This window comes from Sorex fumeus, unplaced genomic scaffold, assembly GCF_029834395.1.
Source record: "Sorex fumeus unplaced genomic scaffold, SorFum_2.1 ptg000021l, whole genome shotgun sequence".
NCBI classification, from domain to species: Eukaryota; Metazoa; Chordata; class Mammalia; order Eulipotyphla; family Soricidae; genus Sorex; species Sorex fumeus.
In genome coordinates, this window is record NW_026606078.1 from 6,688,533 (window position 1) to 6,704,082 (window position 15,550).

At 41.4% G+C, this 15,550-nt stretch overlaps 1 protein-coding gene across 1 annotated transcript in view; it reads left to right on the plus strand.

Moving 5' to 3' along the window:
- The first annotated feature begins 611 nt into the window (after window positions 1-611).
- Window positions 612-15,550, plus strand: part of EDARADD (EDAR associated via death domain) — a 54,645-nt gene continuing 39,706 nt past the window's right edge. The window contains exons 1-3 of the mRNA XM_056113644.1: window positions 612-665; window positions 5,508-5,547; window positions 15,184-15,242. Coding sequence (XP_055969619.1) covers window positions 612-665; window positions 5,508-5,547; window positions 15,184-15,242 — 153 coding nt within the window. The remainder of the gene's footprint in view (window positions 666-5,507; window positions 5,548-15,183; window positions 15,243-15,550) is intronic.

A 15,550-nucleotide genomic window follows, 5' to 3' on the forward strand; every position in this document is an offset into this window, starting at 1 on the left:
AGTGATGCTCAGTCGCAAGACCAGAGGTTCAGTTGAGGATGTATTGTTTCTGGGGATCCAAGATGCTAGGGTCCAGCAGGGCTACAGTGTCAGTGCTTGAGGACCCACAGTGCTTAGGACTTGTGGTGTTAGGGATTCAACCTGCTTCATTTCATGTACTAAATCCCTAGCACATTGATGGCTAATACTTTAAGATGATAAAAACAAATTGCTGAAAGGAACAGAAGTGAAAATTTAATAATTCCTTCCCAAAGGTTCAGATAAATATAATATGCAAGATTTTTTAATGTCATGGCTATATAATTTGTGGAATTTTGTCACTGTGAGTTAGTGTACATAAGTCAATGTTTGGGAAAACATCTGGTGATTTAAAAAATAAAACTTACTGTGTTTATCTCTTTTTTGATGCTATTTGAACCCATTCCTTCTAATTTTCTCTCTATTACCTATCAAAAATATGTTTTCTCCAACTTGCTGGGGCTAGTTTTCTTTTGTATTGAGGATCGTTATCAGAGGACACATTTGTGCTTTTAAATTAAAACAAAACAAAACAACACAACACAACTCTCTCTTTTGTATGTGTGTGTTTATGTGTGTGTTTTTCAGATCACATGGCGAAGGAACCAGTGGAGGACACAGACCCCAGCACTTTATCGTTTCATATGGTAGGCTACACATGTACATTCACAGGGATATATTTTGTTTTTCTCCCACGTTATGGCTTTAATTTTTGTTACTCTAGTACTCAGGGCATTCTTTCTGGAGGACCAAAGAGATTGGACAGTGGTCAGAGTATATGCCTTTCATGCAGCCAAAACCATTTTTAATCCCTGGAACCATATGGTGCCCCCCACCACCAGGAGCAGCTCTGGAACCCCCCAAGCCCAGCTGGGGTGGCTGAGTAATTCCTAGTACTGTGAGGCCTGAGCAGCACTACATCGTCAGACCCACGCATTGAACCACAGGATTGACTGAGCTCCTTGGTTCCTGAGTGCCACTTGGAGACCCCCCAAATTGAGCAGTCTTTCCAAAAGTGGGGGATACTGCACTCTCCTACCTGGGAAAGGAGAGACTCTGGAATTTTCCAGGGTATGGTAGTAGCCTCTGGTGCAGTTGGGAATGCTTTCTGTTTGTTCATTTAAGAAGGTAGTGTTCGTGGTCAGAGAGTTAGTTTAGCAGACCAGGTGCTTGCTTTGTGTGTAGCTGCAGACCTGGCCTGAGTTCTATCTTCAGCACCACCTATGGGTCTGCTGAGCCCCTGAGCCCAGGGTGATGCCTGAGGCAGATCCAGGAGGAAGTCTACACACAGCTATAGGGACAGGCCATCCCTAACCACACACAAAATAATAGCAATAAAGACAAATGAAAGGTAGATTTCCAGGGGGACACTGGGTAATTCTTTTCCTCAGAAGGAGGTAGGCCAACCAAGTTTGGAACTTTGAACATGAAAGCTTGTAACTATCTCACAGTGATTCAATAAAATTAAAAAAAAAAAAGAAGACTGAAATGGGCACTGCCCATATCACACATGTAGAAAGGGCATGAGAGAGGCATGGGGGAGGAGGTGAGTTGCCCAGGTTGGAAGCAGCCCAGGCCTATTCTAAGACAGCTGTGGAGAAAAAGAAAGCAAGCAAGCCAGATCTTGTAGAATTTTATTTCTTCGAAAAGACCAGTTCAGAGGGTTTATAGACCATGGTTGCTGAGGTCTGGAGAGAGGATGACAGGATTGCCTGCAAAATAGCATGAGGGATCGTTTTTAGGTGTTGAAACGTTCTGAATTTTGGTGGGCACCTATGGATGGTAAGCTTTTGTGAAAATGTCTACTCTGTACTTAAGGTGAGTGAATTTTGTAGTTATAAGTTATTTCAATAAACCTAATATGAAAATAGGTATGTCTTATAGGTATAATAAAAATAGTCAGCAACAAAATAATCTGAATCTAAAACCAACAACACAAACCCCAGTGTAGCAACTGACTTCAAATTCAGCCACACCAAAAACACTCAGTGGATACCCTTTAAGGTGTGACAAAGGTTTAATGTATGTGTTTTTTCATCCTGTGCTGGAGTGATAGCACAGCGGGTAGGGTGTTTGTCTTGCACGCGCCAACCTGGGTTTGATTCCTCCGTCCTCTCGGAGAGCCTGGAAACCTATTGAGAGTATCCTGCCTGCACGGCAGATTCTGGCAAGCTCCCTGTGGCATATTTGATATGTCAAAAATTGTAACAACAAGTCTCACAATGGAGACGTTACTGGTGCCCACTCGAGCAATTCAGTGAACAACTGGAGGACAGTGCTACAGTGCTTCATCCTACAAAAAACCCCGAGAGATGGTGGGCAGGTACTATTATCCCTTTTCTACGGACGAGAAACTGAAGGTTAACTGATCTAGATAAAATTCCCTGAGTAGAGTTCAGTTCTATATGGTATTTTACTTCTTGCTTAGGACCAAAAAGAAAATTTTGCCACTTTCCATGTGTTACTATTATGTAGTGGGAGATGTCTTCCTTGTTTCACAGTGTTTGGAAGATGTGATCCACTACTACAGAGTCACTAATAATTTTGATTAATTTGGGCTAACAAAAAAAGACATCTAACAGAATAATTGAATTCATTGTCCTTAGTTCTTTGGTCCTTCACAAGGCCTCTCAGCATCGTGAAGGCCTGTGTTTGTTTTTATGACTTGTAATTAGCATTTTGTAACTTTGATTTGAGAAATATGAACAGCAGAGTGGATCAAGTTCTGAAACACAGTGGCAATTAATATGAAAAAAAAATCCCCTGTTTCTTAATTTTCAAAGACAATGCAGAATCCTATCTATCACTCCCTCTGTTGTGAACTGTTCCTAAGGCCTTTGATTTCTGTCAAGCTTCCCTCCCTTTACCTCAGCCCCACTTTCCACTGTGATTATCTGGGTGTCTCATTCTCTTTCCTGACCACAGTTTCTCACTCCCATTCTCCCTCCTGCTCACCTTGGCTTGTGGCTCCTCTGATCTCTTCTCTGTGTTAGGAACAGTGAATTTCTCCCCCAAACTTTCCCTGCATAATTTTCTCACTATAACAAAGGAACACATATCAGGTGATTTAAACACCACAAATGTGGGGTATAGGAGGGACCTTGTGCTTTACATGCTAGAGGCCTAGGTTTTATCCACAGCACCAGTTGTGCTGAGCACGTCTAGTCCACAGCTGAGTGTCACCCAAGCGAAAAAGAAAATGGCGGAAGTGGGGATGGGGGACACTTAAAACCCATTAATGGTTAGATATCCGGAATCCATTTGTTAGTATGGATTCAGGCTGCCTCTGAAACCTGTAAGGAAGAATCCTCAGAAAGATTTAGGCCGGGAGAAACGGACCTTAATTGATTAATGATTAATTATTGATTTCTTTTGTGAAGTGAGTTGGAGGTTCAGAAGTTTTTCTGTCCAGCCTCAATGATTTTCCTAGGAAAGGCACTTGAAACAAAACCCTTGGATCTACCTTTGCTGTTGCTTTTTCTCTGTTCAAGGAAGAGATGGGAGAGGTCTACAAGGAAGTAGGGGTACCACTTAGAGGATTTAGGACAATGCACCCGCGGATTAAGGGGTACTAGAGTGGAATTTGACAGAGACTAGGGAACTGGGCGGGGAAATTGGGCACCTTCTCACTCATGTACTCATATGTAACTTTCCAGAGAATAAGTATCTTATTTCTGGGCTGGAGCGATAGCACAGCGGTAGGGCGTTTGCCTTGCACGCAGCCAACATGGCCGACTGGAGTTTGATTCCTCCGCCCCTCTCGGAGAGCCCAGCAAGCTCCCGAGAGTATCTCACCCGCAGGGCAGAGCCTCGCAAGCTACCAATGACGTACTCGATATGCCAAACACAGTAACAACAAGTCTCATGATGGAGACGTTACTGGGCCCGCTCGAGCAAATCGATGAACAACGGGAGGACCGTGAAGTTATGATGTTAGCTGAGAGTTTGTTCCTACTGTGCTTTCATATCCTGGGATATGTTACTTCTATTCCCTAACCCCCACCCCCTTATTTTGAGAATCTTTATCATGAATAATATTGACTTTTTTTATCTTTACTTTTATTGACATCGTATACCATATTAATTGATTTACATATATGCAGTCATCCTTGATCCTTAGAATGAATCCCATTTGATTACTGTACGATCCTTTTAATATATTGCTGAATTCAGTTTGTTAAGAGTCTCTGTTTCTGTAAGTATCAGGAATATTGGTCAGTAATTTTCTTCTTTGTGCCGAGCGATAGCACAGCGGGTAGGGCGTCTGCCTTGCACGCAGCCAACATGGCCGACCCGAGTTCGATTCCTCCGCCCCTCTCGGAGAGCCCGGCAAGCTACCGAGAGTATCTCGCCCGCACGGCAGAGCCTGGCAACTCCCCATGACGTATTCGATATGCCAGACACAGTAACAAGTCTCACGATGGAGACGTTACTGGGCCCGCTAGAGCAAATCGATGAACAACGGGAGGACAGTGACAGTGACAGTCACAAGTATCTTGTTTCTAGGACTTTAATAACCCACATGTTTGAAATGCATCAGAGATATGAGTGAACATTTACTGTTTTCTGTTTTGTTTTCCTCTTTTTGGGTCACACCCGGCAATGCACAGGGTTACTTCTGACTCTGCACTCAGGAATTACTTCTGGCAGTGCTCGGGGAACCATATGGAATGCTGGGGATAGAACCCAGGTCGGCCACGTGCAAGGCAAACACCCTACCCGCTGTACTATAGCTCCAGGTCCCAGCATTTACTGTCTTCTGCACAGTGCTTTTCTCCCCTCCTGTGAACGAGGTCTATAGAGTATATAAAAAATGATTATGTACCCTTTGTGCCCTCAATAGACTTTTTCAGTCCTGCCCTAGTCAATTCAGGACAGAGTTCTGTAATAGTGATACTGGCCCCAAGTGATTATTTATTTATTGTTTAGGTTTTGGATGGTGCTCATGGCTACATCAGCCTTTGTGCTCTGGCGTTGGTCCTGGTGGTGTGGGAGGACCGCGAAGTGTCAGGGATCAGACCCAGGTCTTTCACAGACAAAGCATATAACCCTTTCAGCTCTCTCTAGCCCTTAGAGCTCTATCTCCCCAGCCTGGAATGCACCCTTGTTAACGCAAATGCATGTCACAGAGATGATGAGAAGAAATGCTTTCTCCCCATAACTATGAAAACTAATGCTCCTCAGTTTTAATGGCAGGAAATGCAGAGGGGGGAAAAAAGCACAGCAGAAAAGAGAGGAAGTATGGTTTAGTGGTCAGGACAGAGACTATTTGGTTTATTTACCTTGTATTCTAACATTAATTTCTTGTCAACTTTGATGGAGAAATTGAAAATAAAATGGGTCAGACCTATTGCTAAGACCTAGGCAGAAGACTTCAAATATTTTAAATGAAAACTGTGATTTTTCCCAAGACAAATCTTTCTTTTCACTTTGATCTTATAATTGATTGTGTTTTAAAATAACTCTCTTCTTTCTGTTGGTTTCTACAGTCAGACAAATATCCCATTCAAGATACAGGACTCCCTAAAGGTATGTACAGTTCATATAGCTACTGAAACTTGTGATTATTTTATGTTGTGAACAAAGCACTAGTCACAGCAAATTTTCATTATTTAAGATTGGGAAACCAAAACATCTGATAATCATGACTTGATGATTATCCCAGGCATGAATTTTTTATTAAAGTTTATAAATTGCTATTATAACAAGTTGTAAATTCCATTCTAGTGGTCTTTTTAACTCATTTCATTATAAAATGAAAATGACCAGGACTCTGGGTTGTAAATAACAGGAATCTAACTCAGATTTATTTCAAAAATGGATGAGGGACTTACTGGTTTAGGAGTTTGGAGGTACTGGTAGATTTATTAAAATGGTGCTCTCAGGCTCTCTCTGTCTCTGTCTCTCTCTCCTGTGTCTTCTATACTGCTGTGTTGACTCCTTTTTCGGGCAAACTTTCTCCATATGGCAGGGAGGATGGTCCCTGACACCCCAGCTTTTCCATAGTGCAATTCAAGATGGCAGAGAGATACCCTTTTCCTGCCCCTCCCCCAAATAAAACTTTAGGGAAATTGTGATATCCTTGGTCCATTGTCATCGGAAGGATGAAGGACTTTGGCCAGGTCTGAGCCTTGAGGTTGAGAGGGTGTGAAATCATTTCTATACAAACCATGGAAAGTTTCATTTGTAGACAAGGGAGTAAGGTGTGCTTGTCACGCTGCAAAGCTAGACGTGCAGTGGACAATACCCCATAAGCAGACCACAAAAGTGGCTAAGCTGAAATTAGTTTCTCCTAACTTAACCCGTGGGCTGGTGCGCAAGACTGTGTCCATGTTGGAGGTCAAGCTGATGGTTGATAACACAGAGTGAAAGGGTGGGCTGGGGCGAGGTGGGGACAACCATGTCTGACCAGCCTCAGAGTTGGAAGGGGCACCTGTCTGGTTTCCTGGTGAGGGAGGACTTCCCAGCCCATGCAAATGTGGGTTTCCCCAGTGATCTTCTCAATTTTGGGTCGCATAAGAACCCAGGTTGGAGAGTTGGGAGCGGCACCCAGGGGCAGCCCCTGGTTAAGTCTAGAATTCTACCAAGTCTCTCCTGCCCTCCACTGCTTACCCAGCAAGTCTTAGCCCTGCTCACTAACTGACACCTGTAGAGTCTCCCTCCTGTTCTCCCCCATGGGAAGGGAAAAATGGTAAGGGAAAAGAGGATAACGGCCAAGTTTGAGTACAAATCCTAACGATACTGGGGAACACACTTACTTCCTCTTTTTATGGAACACACTTACTTCTTCTTCCCTGTGAGTCACTTCTGAGTGTCCTGGGCCCCCAGTCTGTGAAAATGGAGGTGCAGCTGAACAGCCAGTGAGTGAGAGAGGAGCAGTGTCCTAGGCAGTGGTCAGATGTCAGTTCATAGTGAAGAATCATCTGGCAAGCTTGTTTCAAATGCAGGTTCTGGGCCTCACAGCCCTTAAATCATGTTGTGGTGGATCTGGAATCAGGTTCAGGAACTTGCACTGTAATAGCAGAGTTGTTGCAACACAGAACTGACTTTGAGAGCTTGTCTGAGACTCTTCAAGAATTTGCTGGGCGTGGGGCTACAGAGATAGCACAGTCAGTAAAGCGCTTACTTGACATACAGCCAACCCAGGTTCGAGTCTCAGCATCCCATATGGTTCCGTGAGCACTGCTAGGAGTGACTCCTGAGTGCAGAGCCAGGGGTGGCCTAGCCCCCAACCCCCTTAACAAAGACACACACAACACAGACACATTCACAGACAGACACACACACACACACACACACACACACACACACACAAAAGAATTTGCTGGTAACGCCATTGAGGCTTATAGGAGAGAGAAGGGCACTGGAGCCAAACTGCCATGTGCTGCAGGTAATGTCACATCTCAGGGTTTTAGTTTTCCACCCCCAGGGGAAGGAGGACAATGTTGACATCCATTTCCCAGGGTGCTTGGGAATCAACAAAAACCAGTCTGGATGGTGCATGGCATATGTGAATTCCAGTCTTGGTGGCAAGACATCTGGCAAGAGATTTGTAAAAAATCAGTGCGGGGACTATTTGAAAACTGCTTAGCAGAGAGGCAGAGCAGTATTACTTTAAACAAGGACTGTGACTCTGCCTTGCATTGTGAGGGCTCAAGCTGTCTAAAGGTTTTTGTGTATGTGTGTGTTTTCTTTGTATCACTGAATTTGATTTCCTGTTTTGAAAGGAAAAGATTGTTTCTTAGCAACCTGATAGCACTGTAACTGAACTACTGGGTTTCTCCTAGAATTTAAGTTTGACAAAAACTTAAATGAGACTTGGGGAAATAGCTCAAAGGGCTGGAGTGCACAGGTGTGGCCTAAAAAAAGAGAAAAAATGATTTTTTTCTGTCCCTATTCATGAGGAATAATAATAGTAAATGCATAATTTCTTATTTCCAGAGAAATATGTTATACGTAAAATGAGACATGTCCAGAAACTTAAAAACTTACTCCAGGATTTGAATGACTAATACAACAATGTATTATTATGTATATTTTAATATACCATAAAATGGCCAATGTCATCCTTTGATATATATATAGTGATGATCTCACTGGAATTGTTTTAGGAGAAAAAAACCATGTGAACTAGAGAAGAAATTAATTTATAGATAAAATAAAATCCTCATCCAAATTCAGATGATGTTCTTCAAGGATTTCTAATTCTCAACAACAAAGTTTGTGTGGAATCATAAAACAACCAGAAGAGCCAAAGTCATAGTCCATAGTCAGAAATAAAAAAATTGGAAGATGTCCCATTCCCTAACTTGAAATTATACTAAAAAGCTATAATGAGCAAAATAGTATGGTACTGGAATAAGGACAGACAGATCAATGGGTTAGAATCGAATACCCAAAGACAAATTCCAAGATCTATGGCCAACTAATTTTCAACAAGGGATCTGGGTACATGAAGTGGAGTAAGGATAACCTCTTCAACAAATAGTGTTGGAAAAACTGGATAATCACATGTGAAAAGAATGAAGTTAGATACCTCACACCTTACACATAAATTACTTCAAAGTGGATTAAAGACCTTGAGTTGAGACCAGAATCCATAAGGTACATTGAGAAAAATAACAAAAAAATACTCCAAGATTGCTACAGTGCAAGTATAAATATCTGATCATGGAATTGTTAAGTTCCTTGTCTAAGAATTTATTAAGCTGTTTGTTGCTAGTTGAGCTTCTGTTTTTGAGCCTTATTGTTTTTATTTGTTGAGTTTGGTTGGCTTCTGTGTTACCTTCCTATCTAATTTGGTGTGCTTCTACCGGAATTTCAGGATTGAGGAGCTAGGAGGTGTCATGAAGCTGTATATGTGGCCCAGTATAATCTGGGCTGGAGCGATAGCACAACGGTAGGGCGTTTGCCTTGCACGCAACCAACATGGCCTACCTGAGTTCAATTCCTCCGCCTCTCTTGGAGAGCCCGACAAGCTACCGAGAGTATCTTGCCCGCACGGCGGAGCCTGGCAAGCTACCCGTGATGTACTTGATATGCCAAACACAGTAACAACAAGTCTCATGATGGAGACGTTATTGGGCCCGCTCGAGCAAATTGATGAACAACGGGAGGACCGTGACTGTGACCGTTATAATCTGGGTCAATGGGTTGACATGGCATCAGGTAAGGGAGATGGCCATGGCTGCAGGAACTACAAGGGCTGGGATAGGAAGAGGCTGCCCACCCATACTCTGAGAAGACACCAGGGTTCTCAGCTTGGGAAGAGAGTACCTGAAATTATTTTCAGTTTAGTGTCTGTGCAGAGAATATTAGTGAAGAGGTGAAGTTGAGCCCTTGATGTGGCTGCAACAGTGGGGTGTGGGTGTGACTGCCATGACTTTTCCAGGGTGATACTAAGCCCACCTGCCTCCCAAGGGCACCTTAGAGTTTTCAGTTGTAGGGATCAAAGTTTCCAAGAATTTTAGCTGTTTGGCTGCCTCTCCTCAGTGATTAAGTCAGGCATTCCCAACAAAATAGAGTAGGGCCAGAGGGTGAGTCAACATGAAGTGACTATGAGAGTTTTATACTATTGGTTATTGTTTATAGAATTTTTTATTGGGCTGTTTTAAATCATCTATATGTATAATTATGTCATCTGCAAATGCTGATAATTTTACTATTTTTACAAATCTCCCCCCCCTCCTTCCCTTCCTTTCTTTCTCTTCTAGTTCATTTCCTCTGTTCAATTCCTCTGTCTCTTTCGAAGAGCCCGGCAAGAAAGGAAGGAAAGGAGGGAGGGGGGAGGGAGATTTGTAAAAATAGTAAAATTATCAGCATTTGCAGATAGCATAATCATACATATAGATGATTTAAAACGGCCCAATAAAAAATTCTATAAACAACCTTCCTTCCTTCCTTCCTTCCTTCCTTCCTTCCTTCCTTCCTTCCTTCCTTCCTTCCTCCCTCCCTCCCTCCCTCCTTCCCTCCCTCCCTCCCTCCCTTCCTTCCTTCCTTCCCTCCTTTTTTCCTTCCTTCCTGTATCTGGCACTTCCAATACTATATTGAACGAAGTGAGCATCTTTGCTTTGTGCTTGATCTCAAGAGGAATTCTTCCAATTTTTCACCATTGACAATGATGCACCGTAGCACTGTAACTCTGTCCTCCCCTTCTTCGATTTGCTCAAGTGGGCACCAGTAATGTCTCCATTGTGAGAATTGTTACTGTTTTTGGCATATTGAATACACCACAGGGAGCTTGCCAGGCTCTGCCCTGCTTGACAGTAATAAATGCCTGAGAATTTGTTGTAGATGTCCATTACATTTTTGAGGACGATTACTTCTATCCCTGTTTTATTAAGGGTTTTGTCATAAAAAAGGTCTTAAACTTTGTCAAAAAGCTTTCCCTGAATTGATTAATGTGATCATATGATATTTGTTGATATGGTGTCTTACACTAATTGATGTGTATGTGTAGAATCATTGTTGCATCCCTGGAGTATATCCCAATTGATCATGGTATATGGCCCTAATACTTGCTATTGTATTAGGTTTGCTAAGATTTTGTAGAGGAATTTTACACTAGTATTCATCAGGGAAATTAATCTGAAGCCTTATTTACTACTAGTGTTGATTAATTAATGTTGGCTTCATTGAAACTATGAGTAAGCATTCCTTTTTCTTCAATATTTTGGAAGAACTGTAGGAATAAAGGTAGGAAATCTTTGAAGAACTCACCAGTGACACTATCTGGACCAGGGCTTTTGTTCTTGGGAAAATTGTTAATTACTATTTCAATTTTCTTGCTTTTGATTGGTCTGTTTAAGTTTTCTATTTCCTCCTCATTTCATTTTAGTAAATTATATGATCCTAAGAATTTCTTTAATGATTTACACCTCAACAGCATAGAGTTGTTCGTAGAACCTCTTATATTTTGTATCCCTGAGGAGGGTTGTTAAAATATCCCCTTTCTTATCTCGGCAATTCTTGGGGGGTGGGAGGGATACTGGGATTAGTGGTGGTGGAGAATGGGCACTGGTGGAAGGACGGGTACTAAATCATTGTGTAACTGGAACCCAAGCACAAAAATTTGTAAGTCTACAAACTGTACCTCATGGTGTTTCACTAATAAAATTTTTTTTAAAAATCCCCTTTCACCTCTGAGCCAATTTATTTGGGAATTTTCCTCTTTCTCTCTTGTATAGCACAGTATTTTTTTAAAAATATAATTGAATCACTGTGAGATACACAATTACAAAGTTGTTCATAACTGATTTTCAGTAATACAATGTTCCAACACCCATCCCTTCACCAGTGAACATTTCCCACCACCAGTGCCCCCAGTTTCCCTCCTGCCATCCCCCATCTCCCGCCCCATCTCCTGCAGCCTGCTTCTATAGCAGACACTTTTCCTCTCTCTCTCTCTCTGGCATTGTTGTTTGCAACACAGGACCTGAAAGGTTATCAGACATATCCCTTGACCTCCTTTCAGCACTCAGTTCTTGTCCAGAGTGATCATTTCCAACTCTCACTGCCATGGTGTAGCACAGAATGCTTAATGTCTCATATGAACTTCTGGCTTGATTATGATGAATGGAATGTGATCCTTTGAGGGAAAATGTCTTTGAAAAAATATGTTTTCTTAATAGCTGGCATTCAAAAACAAGGAGAAATCTTACATACAAACATAACTCATTGGTTTTTGTTGTCATTTTCTCTAATGTTCCTGATGTTTCTTTTGTTGAAAATTTTTGTGGTGAATTTAAGTCTAATGTAAAATAATGTAGATTCATCCTACTGCTAGTTACTGTGAAAATTTTATCTTAAGCATAGTTGATATTTTGGAGGCCTTTAGAACAATTTTTAAATTAAATATAGAAGTAGTTCAGTTTAGAAAAGTTAGGAAAAATAAGCAAGTACTAAGAAAAACACAAAAGTAGTTTGGAAATTAAATTGTCACAATGTCTAAAATTAGAAAGCTAACTTGTGTTTTACATGATATATTAACTTGCATATTGACATAGACTTGTTAATAGGTATATGTATTCATAGAAAAGTTAATATCTCAGGGAGCCAGAGAGATAGTATAGTGTGGAGCAAACCTGGGTTCGATCCCTGCAATTTCAGATGATCCTCTGACTACCTGACCACCACCAGAAGTGATTTTAGAGTGCAAAGCCGAGAGTAACTCCTGAGCATTGCCATGTGTGACCCCAAAACAACAACAATAAAAAAGTTAATACACCAAACATCTTCATTACTTGCTGTACGTTATTATTCTACTCATTTCATTGGTACACTCTCTCACATTCAACCTTGACCGAGACTCTCTTGAGACTTTCTTGATGCAATAAAATCAACCCCCTTCTCAAACTCATGACACCAAGACAAAAATGACAAAATAAAAGTTTTCCTTGTAAGAGGGTAAAGGGATGTAGTGTGATATGAACACAGGAGTATTTGAAGTATTACAAGAGAAAAAGTTATGTTTTTAATTCAAGTTATTGTTTTTTGGGGGGGAAACACTCACAAAATTGCTGTTAATAATTGTAAGAGCCATTAAAAGAGTTACTTTGACTATTATGCTGTTGCTTTCTGCTGTGAAGAATCATGCTTTAGTGTGATCAGAATTCTGTGTTCTGTCCATTAGAATGTCAGATTTTGGGGGGCCCTGCTATTGCAGTTAAGGAGGTATCTATAGTAGGACCCAGGAATCTATATTGAGAAACAACCTGGGCTTCTAGGTTTCATTTTGAGAAACAAAGCCTAGATAGGATCTCTACTGCTATAGCTGAAAAGACAGATACTGTACGAGGGGCCAGAGATATGGTAAGGGGGTTAAGGCATTTTCCTTGTGTGTGGCCGACCCTAATTAAATTCCAGTACCTCACGATCCTGAGCATTGTGGGATGCACTCAAGGGTATCTCAGGTAACTCCTACATTTAACAGAGCAGCATCCCTTACATTGAACCACCAACCATTGGCCTATAATTGCTGAGAGGGGCACACTTGTCCCTGATCTTGAGAGCCACATAAAAAAATATTATACAGGATCTTTATAAAGACCATGCTTTCAGTTATATCATGGGATAAAATTAAGGAAAATAGTCTTTTACTCCAGTCTAAATTTTGTAGGGGTCAATGAACATAACCCCATACTTTGAACAAATCTAACAGCCCAATTCATGCTAAATTAGTATTAATGAATCTAAAAAGTTATTGTCTGAAGCAAGCTCTATTTAGTCTTAAATGTTTAAGCCCCTCTTAAACAACTCTTTCTAAGACTGAGCATACGTGTCTGCATGTGTGCCTTGCCTGCTCTGAGCACATGTGTCTGCACATGTGCTCAGAGCATTTATAGCTATAAATATTTACAAAGCACAATGCACTTCATTGGTTGAACACTATTTCTGTCATCCTTCAAATTTAGAGTGCATCACTGACTTACTTGGTGAAAGACTAAAATCTAATGGAACAAGTCAGTTTTTTAACACTGTTAAAATATTCACCACAAATCAGAGAGGTGCAAAACTGGCATATGCTTAAGAGGAACAGTGATGTGACGGAAGTTTCTTTGTCGCAATCAATTTTGAAAAGTTGTTCCACATTGAGCACGTGTGTTCCATTTCTCTGACTTTCACTGGCACTCCCCACTTTAACAATAGAACTGAAAGGGCTTCTGTATGACTTTTAGAAGGACGAGCTCTCTGAGATCAGACAAGATAGGGTGTGTTCAGAGTGGTATGGCCGTATACAGAAAGACAAGTAGGATTCCACTTTTTCCTGTCTGGAAAGCTTAGTAAAATATCAGACAAGTGAAAAAAACTAACAGGACTATGGTGTAAGGTTTCTTAGAGGATAATGTGTATAATGGGTGAAGGAGAGATCCTGCCCTTGGGCTGTAGAGATAGATGGGCAATTACATGACGCTTGATTCTGGAAAGAAGAGATCGACAGCATGCCTGAGTCATATATGCTCACAGTCTGAGTGAGGAAGGAGAACATTCTATGCTGCTCAGAATCCCATAGGACTTGTGCTGGGAGGGAACAGGAGATGGAATGAACAGACAGGGCACTATGGAGACAAGTATTGCAGTTGCAAGATGTGCAGTGCCTCCTGAGTCCCCCCAAAGGGATGTGATTAGCTAATCAAGTTGATGAGGTTTGCCAATTCACACACTTTAGTTAATTTAGATCCAATATTGGAGGGCACAAAGGCAGTTAGCAATCTTCTTATCTATTGGCTATGTAAACCATTTTATAAATCTTGGGTTTCTAATTAAGTCTTTGAACAACAGTTTTTATCCTGGAGATAAGAACATTTTAGTTGGAAATTAGGACATATCCATAACAAAAATAATAGAGGGGCCAGAGCGCAGGTAGAGCACTTGCCTTGTACACAACTGACCTGGGTTTAATTCCTGGCATCCTATATGGTCCCTAGAACCTGCCAGGAATAATTCCTGAGTGCAGAGCCAGGAGTAATCCATGAACATCTCCGGTGTGGCCCCAAATCCCCCAGATAAATAATAAATAAAAATACAGCACCGTAAAGGTCAAAGTATAAGTCTGCTGGAGATGGGCATTTCTGTTGCAGGCAGCCTTCCCCATTTCAGTGAAGTTAAATCTGGTCAAATGCCTTGTGATTGAGCTTCTGTTGATTCTGTTAGTCATGCTAACTGTTTTGACCACTTCCTATTTACCGCATTAACAGAGAAAGGATCTTATGCTAAAGTTACATAGTTAGGTGAACATGTTACCCTACAGTGAACAGATGAAACAGACAAGGTTTATATGGCATATATAGACACAACCTGGGAGCAAAGGATGCTGCGGGGTATACCTTCCCATTGTGTTGCACTTGGGAACAGAGTGGATGGCCAGGAGTTGTACAAGACAGGCTTTGTATATAGCAAGAGGGTATGGTGGCCCTGGTTCTCAGTGGTGAGATGGGCTTGTCTATATAGCTCTGTCAAGGCACTAAAACCCATCTCACAAGGGTATTCAGAGGCTTTTCCTGGTCCGCATTAATTAGGTACATTGTTTAGCAAAGTGTATGGAGTGGGGAGAGAAAACCTCCTGAGATTAGCAGGTGATGGTGACAAGGCAGCATATAATACTAAGACTTTTACTACTGACAATGCACGTTCTTTATCAAGATTTGTGTCTTTTTTCCCCCTCAGCTGAGGAATGTGATCCAATTAATTTGAACTGTCCAGCAAATTCTGATGTGCAAAATCAGGTAAGAGTAACTTCAATTGTAGCTTGATCCTTTGGTACATTTGAATCCTAATAGATTGCATTTTTAATTATCTTATAAAGCTTAAAAAAGTAAGGTGTGTGTGGAGGTATGTGTGATAGAATGCATTTTTGCATGTGTGAGGCCCTGCATTTGAGTCCCCCTGCCTGGTGGGAAAAGAGAGAAAAAAAGAGAGTGAAAGAGACACGGACAGACAAACAGATGGAGAGAGAGAAAGAGAGACTTTTTTAAGTCATGATAGAACTTCTCTAATAGTAGTTTTGCAGTTATTTGGGCTGCAGTGATAGCAC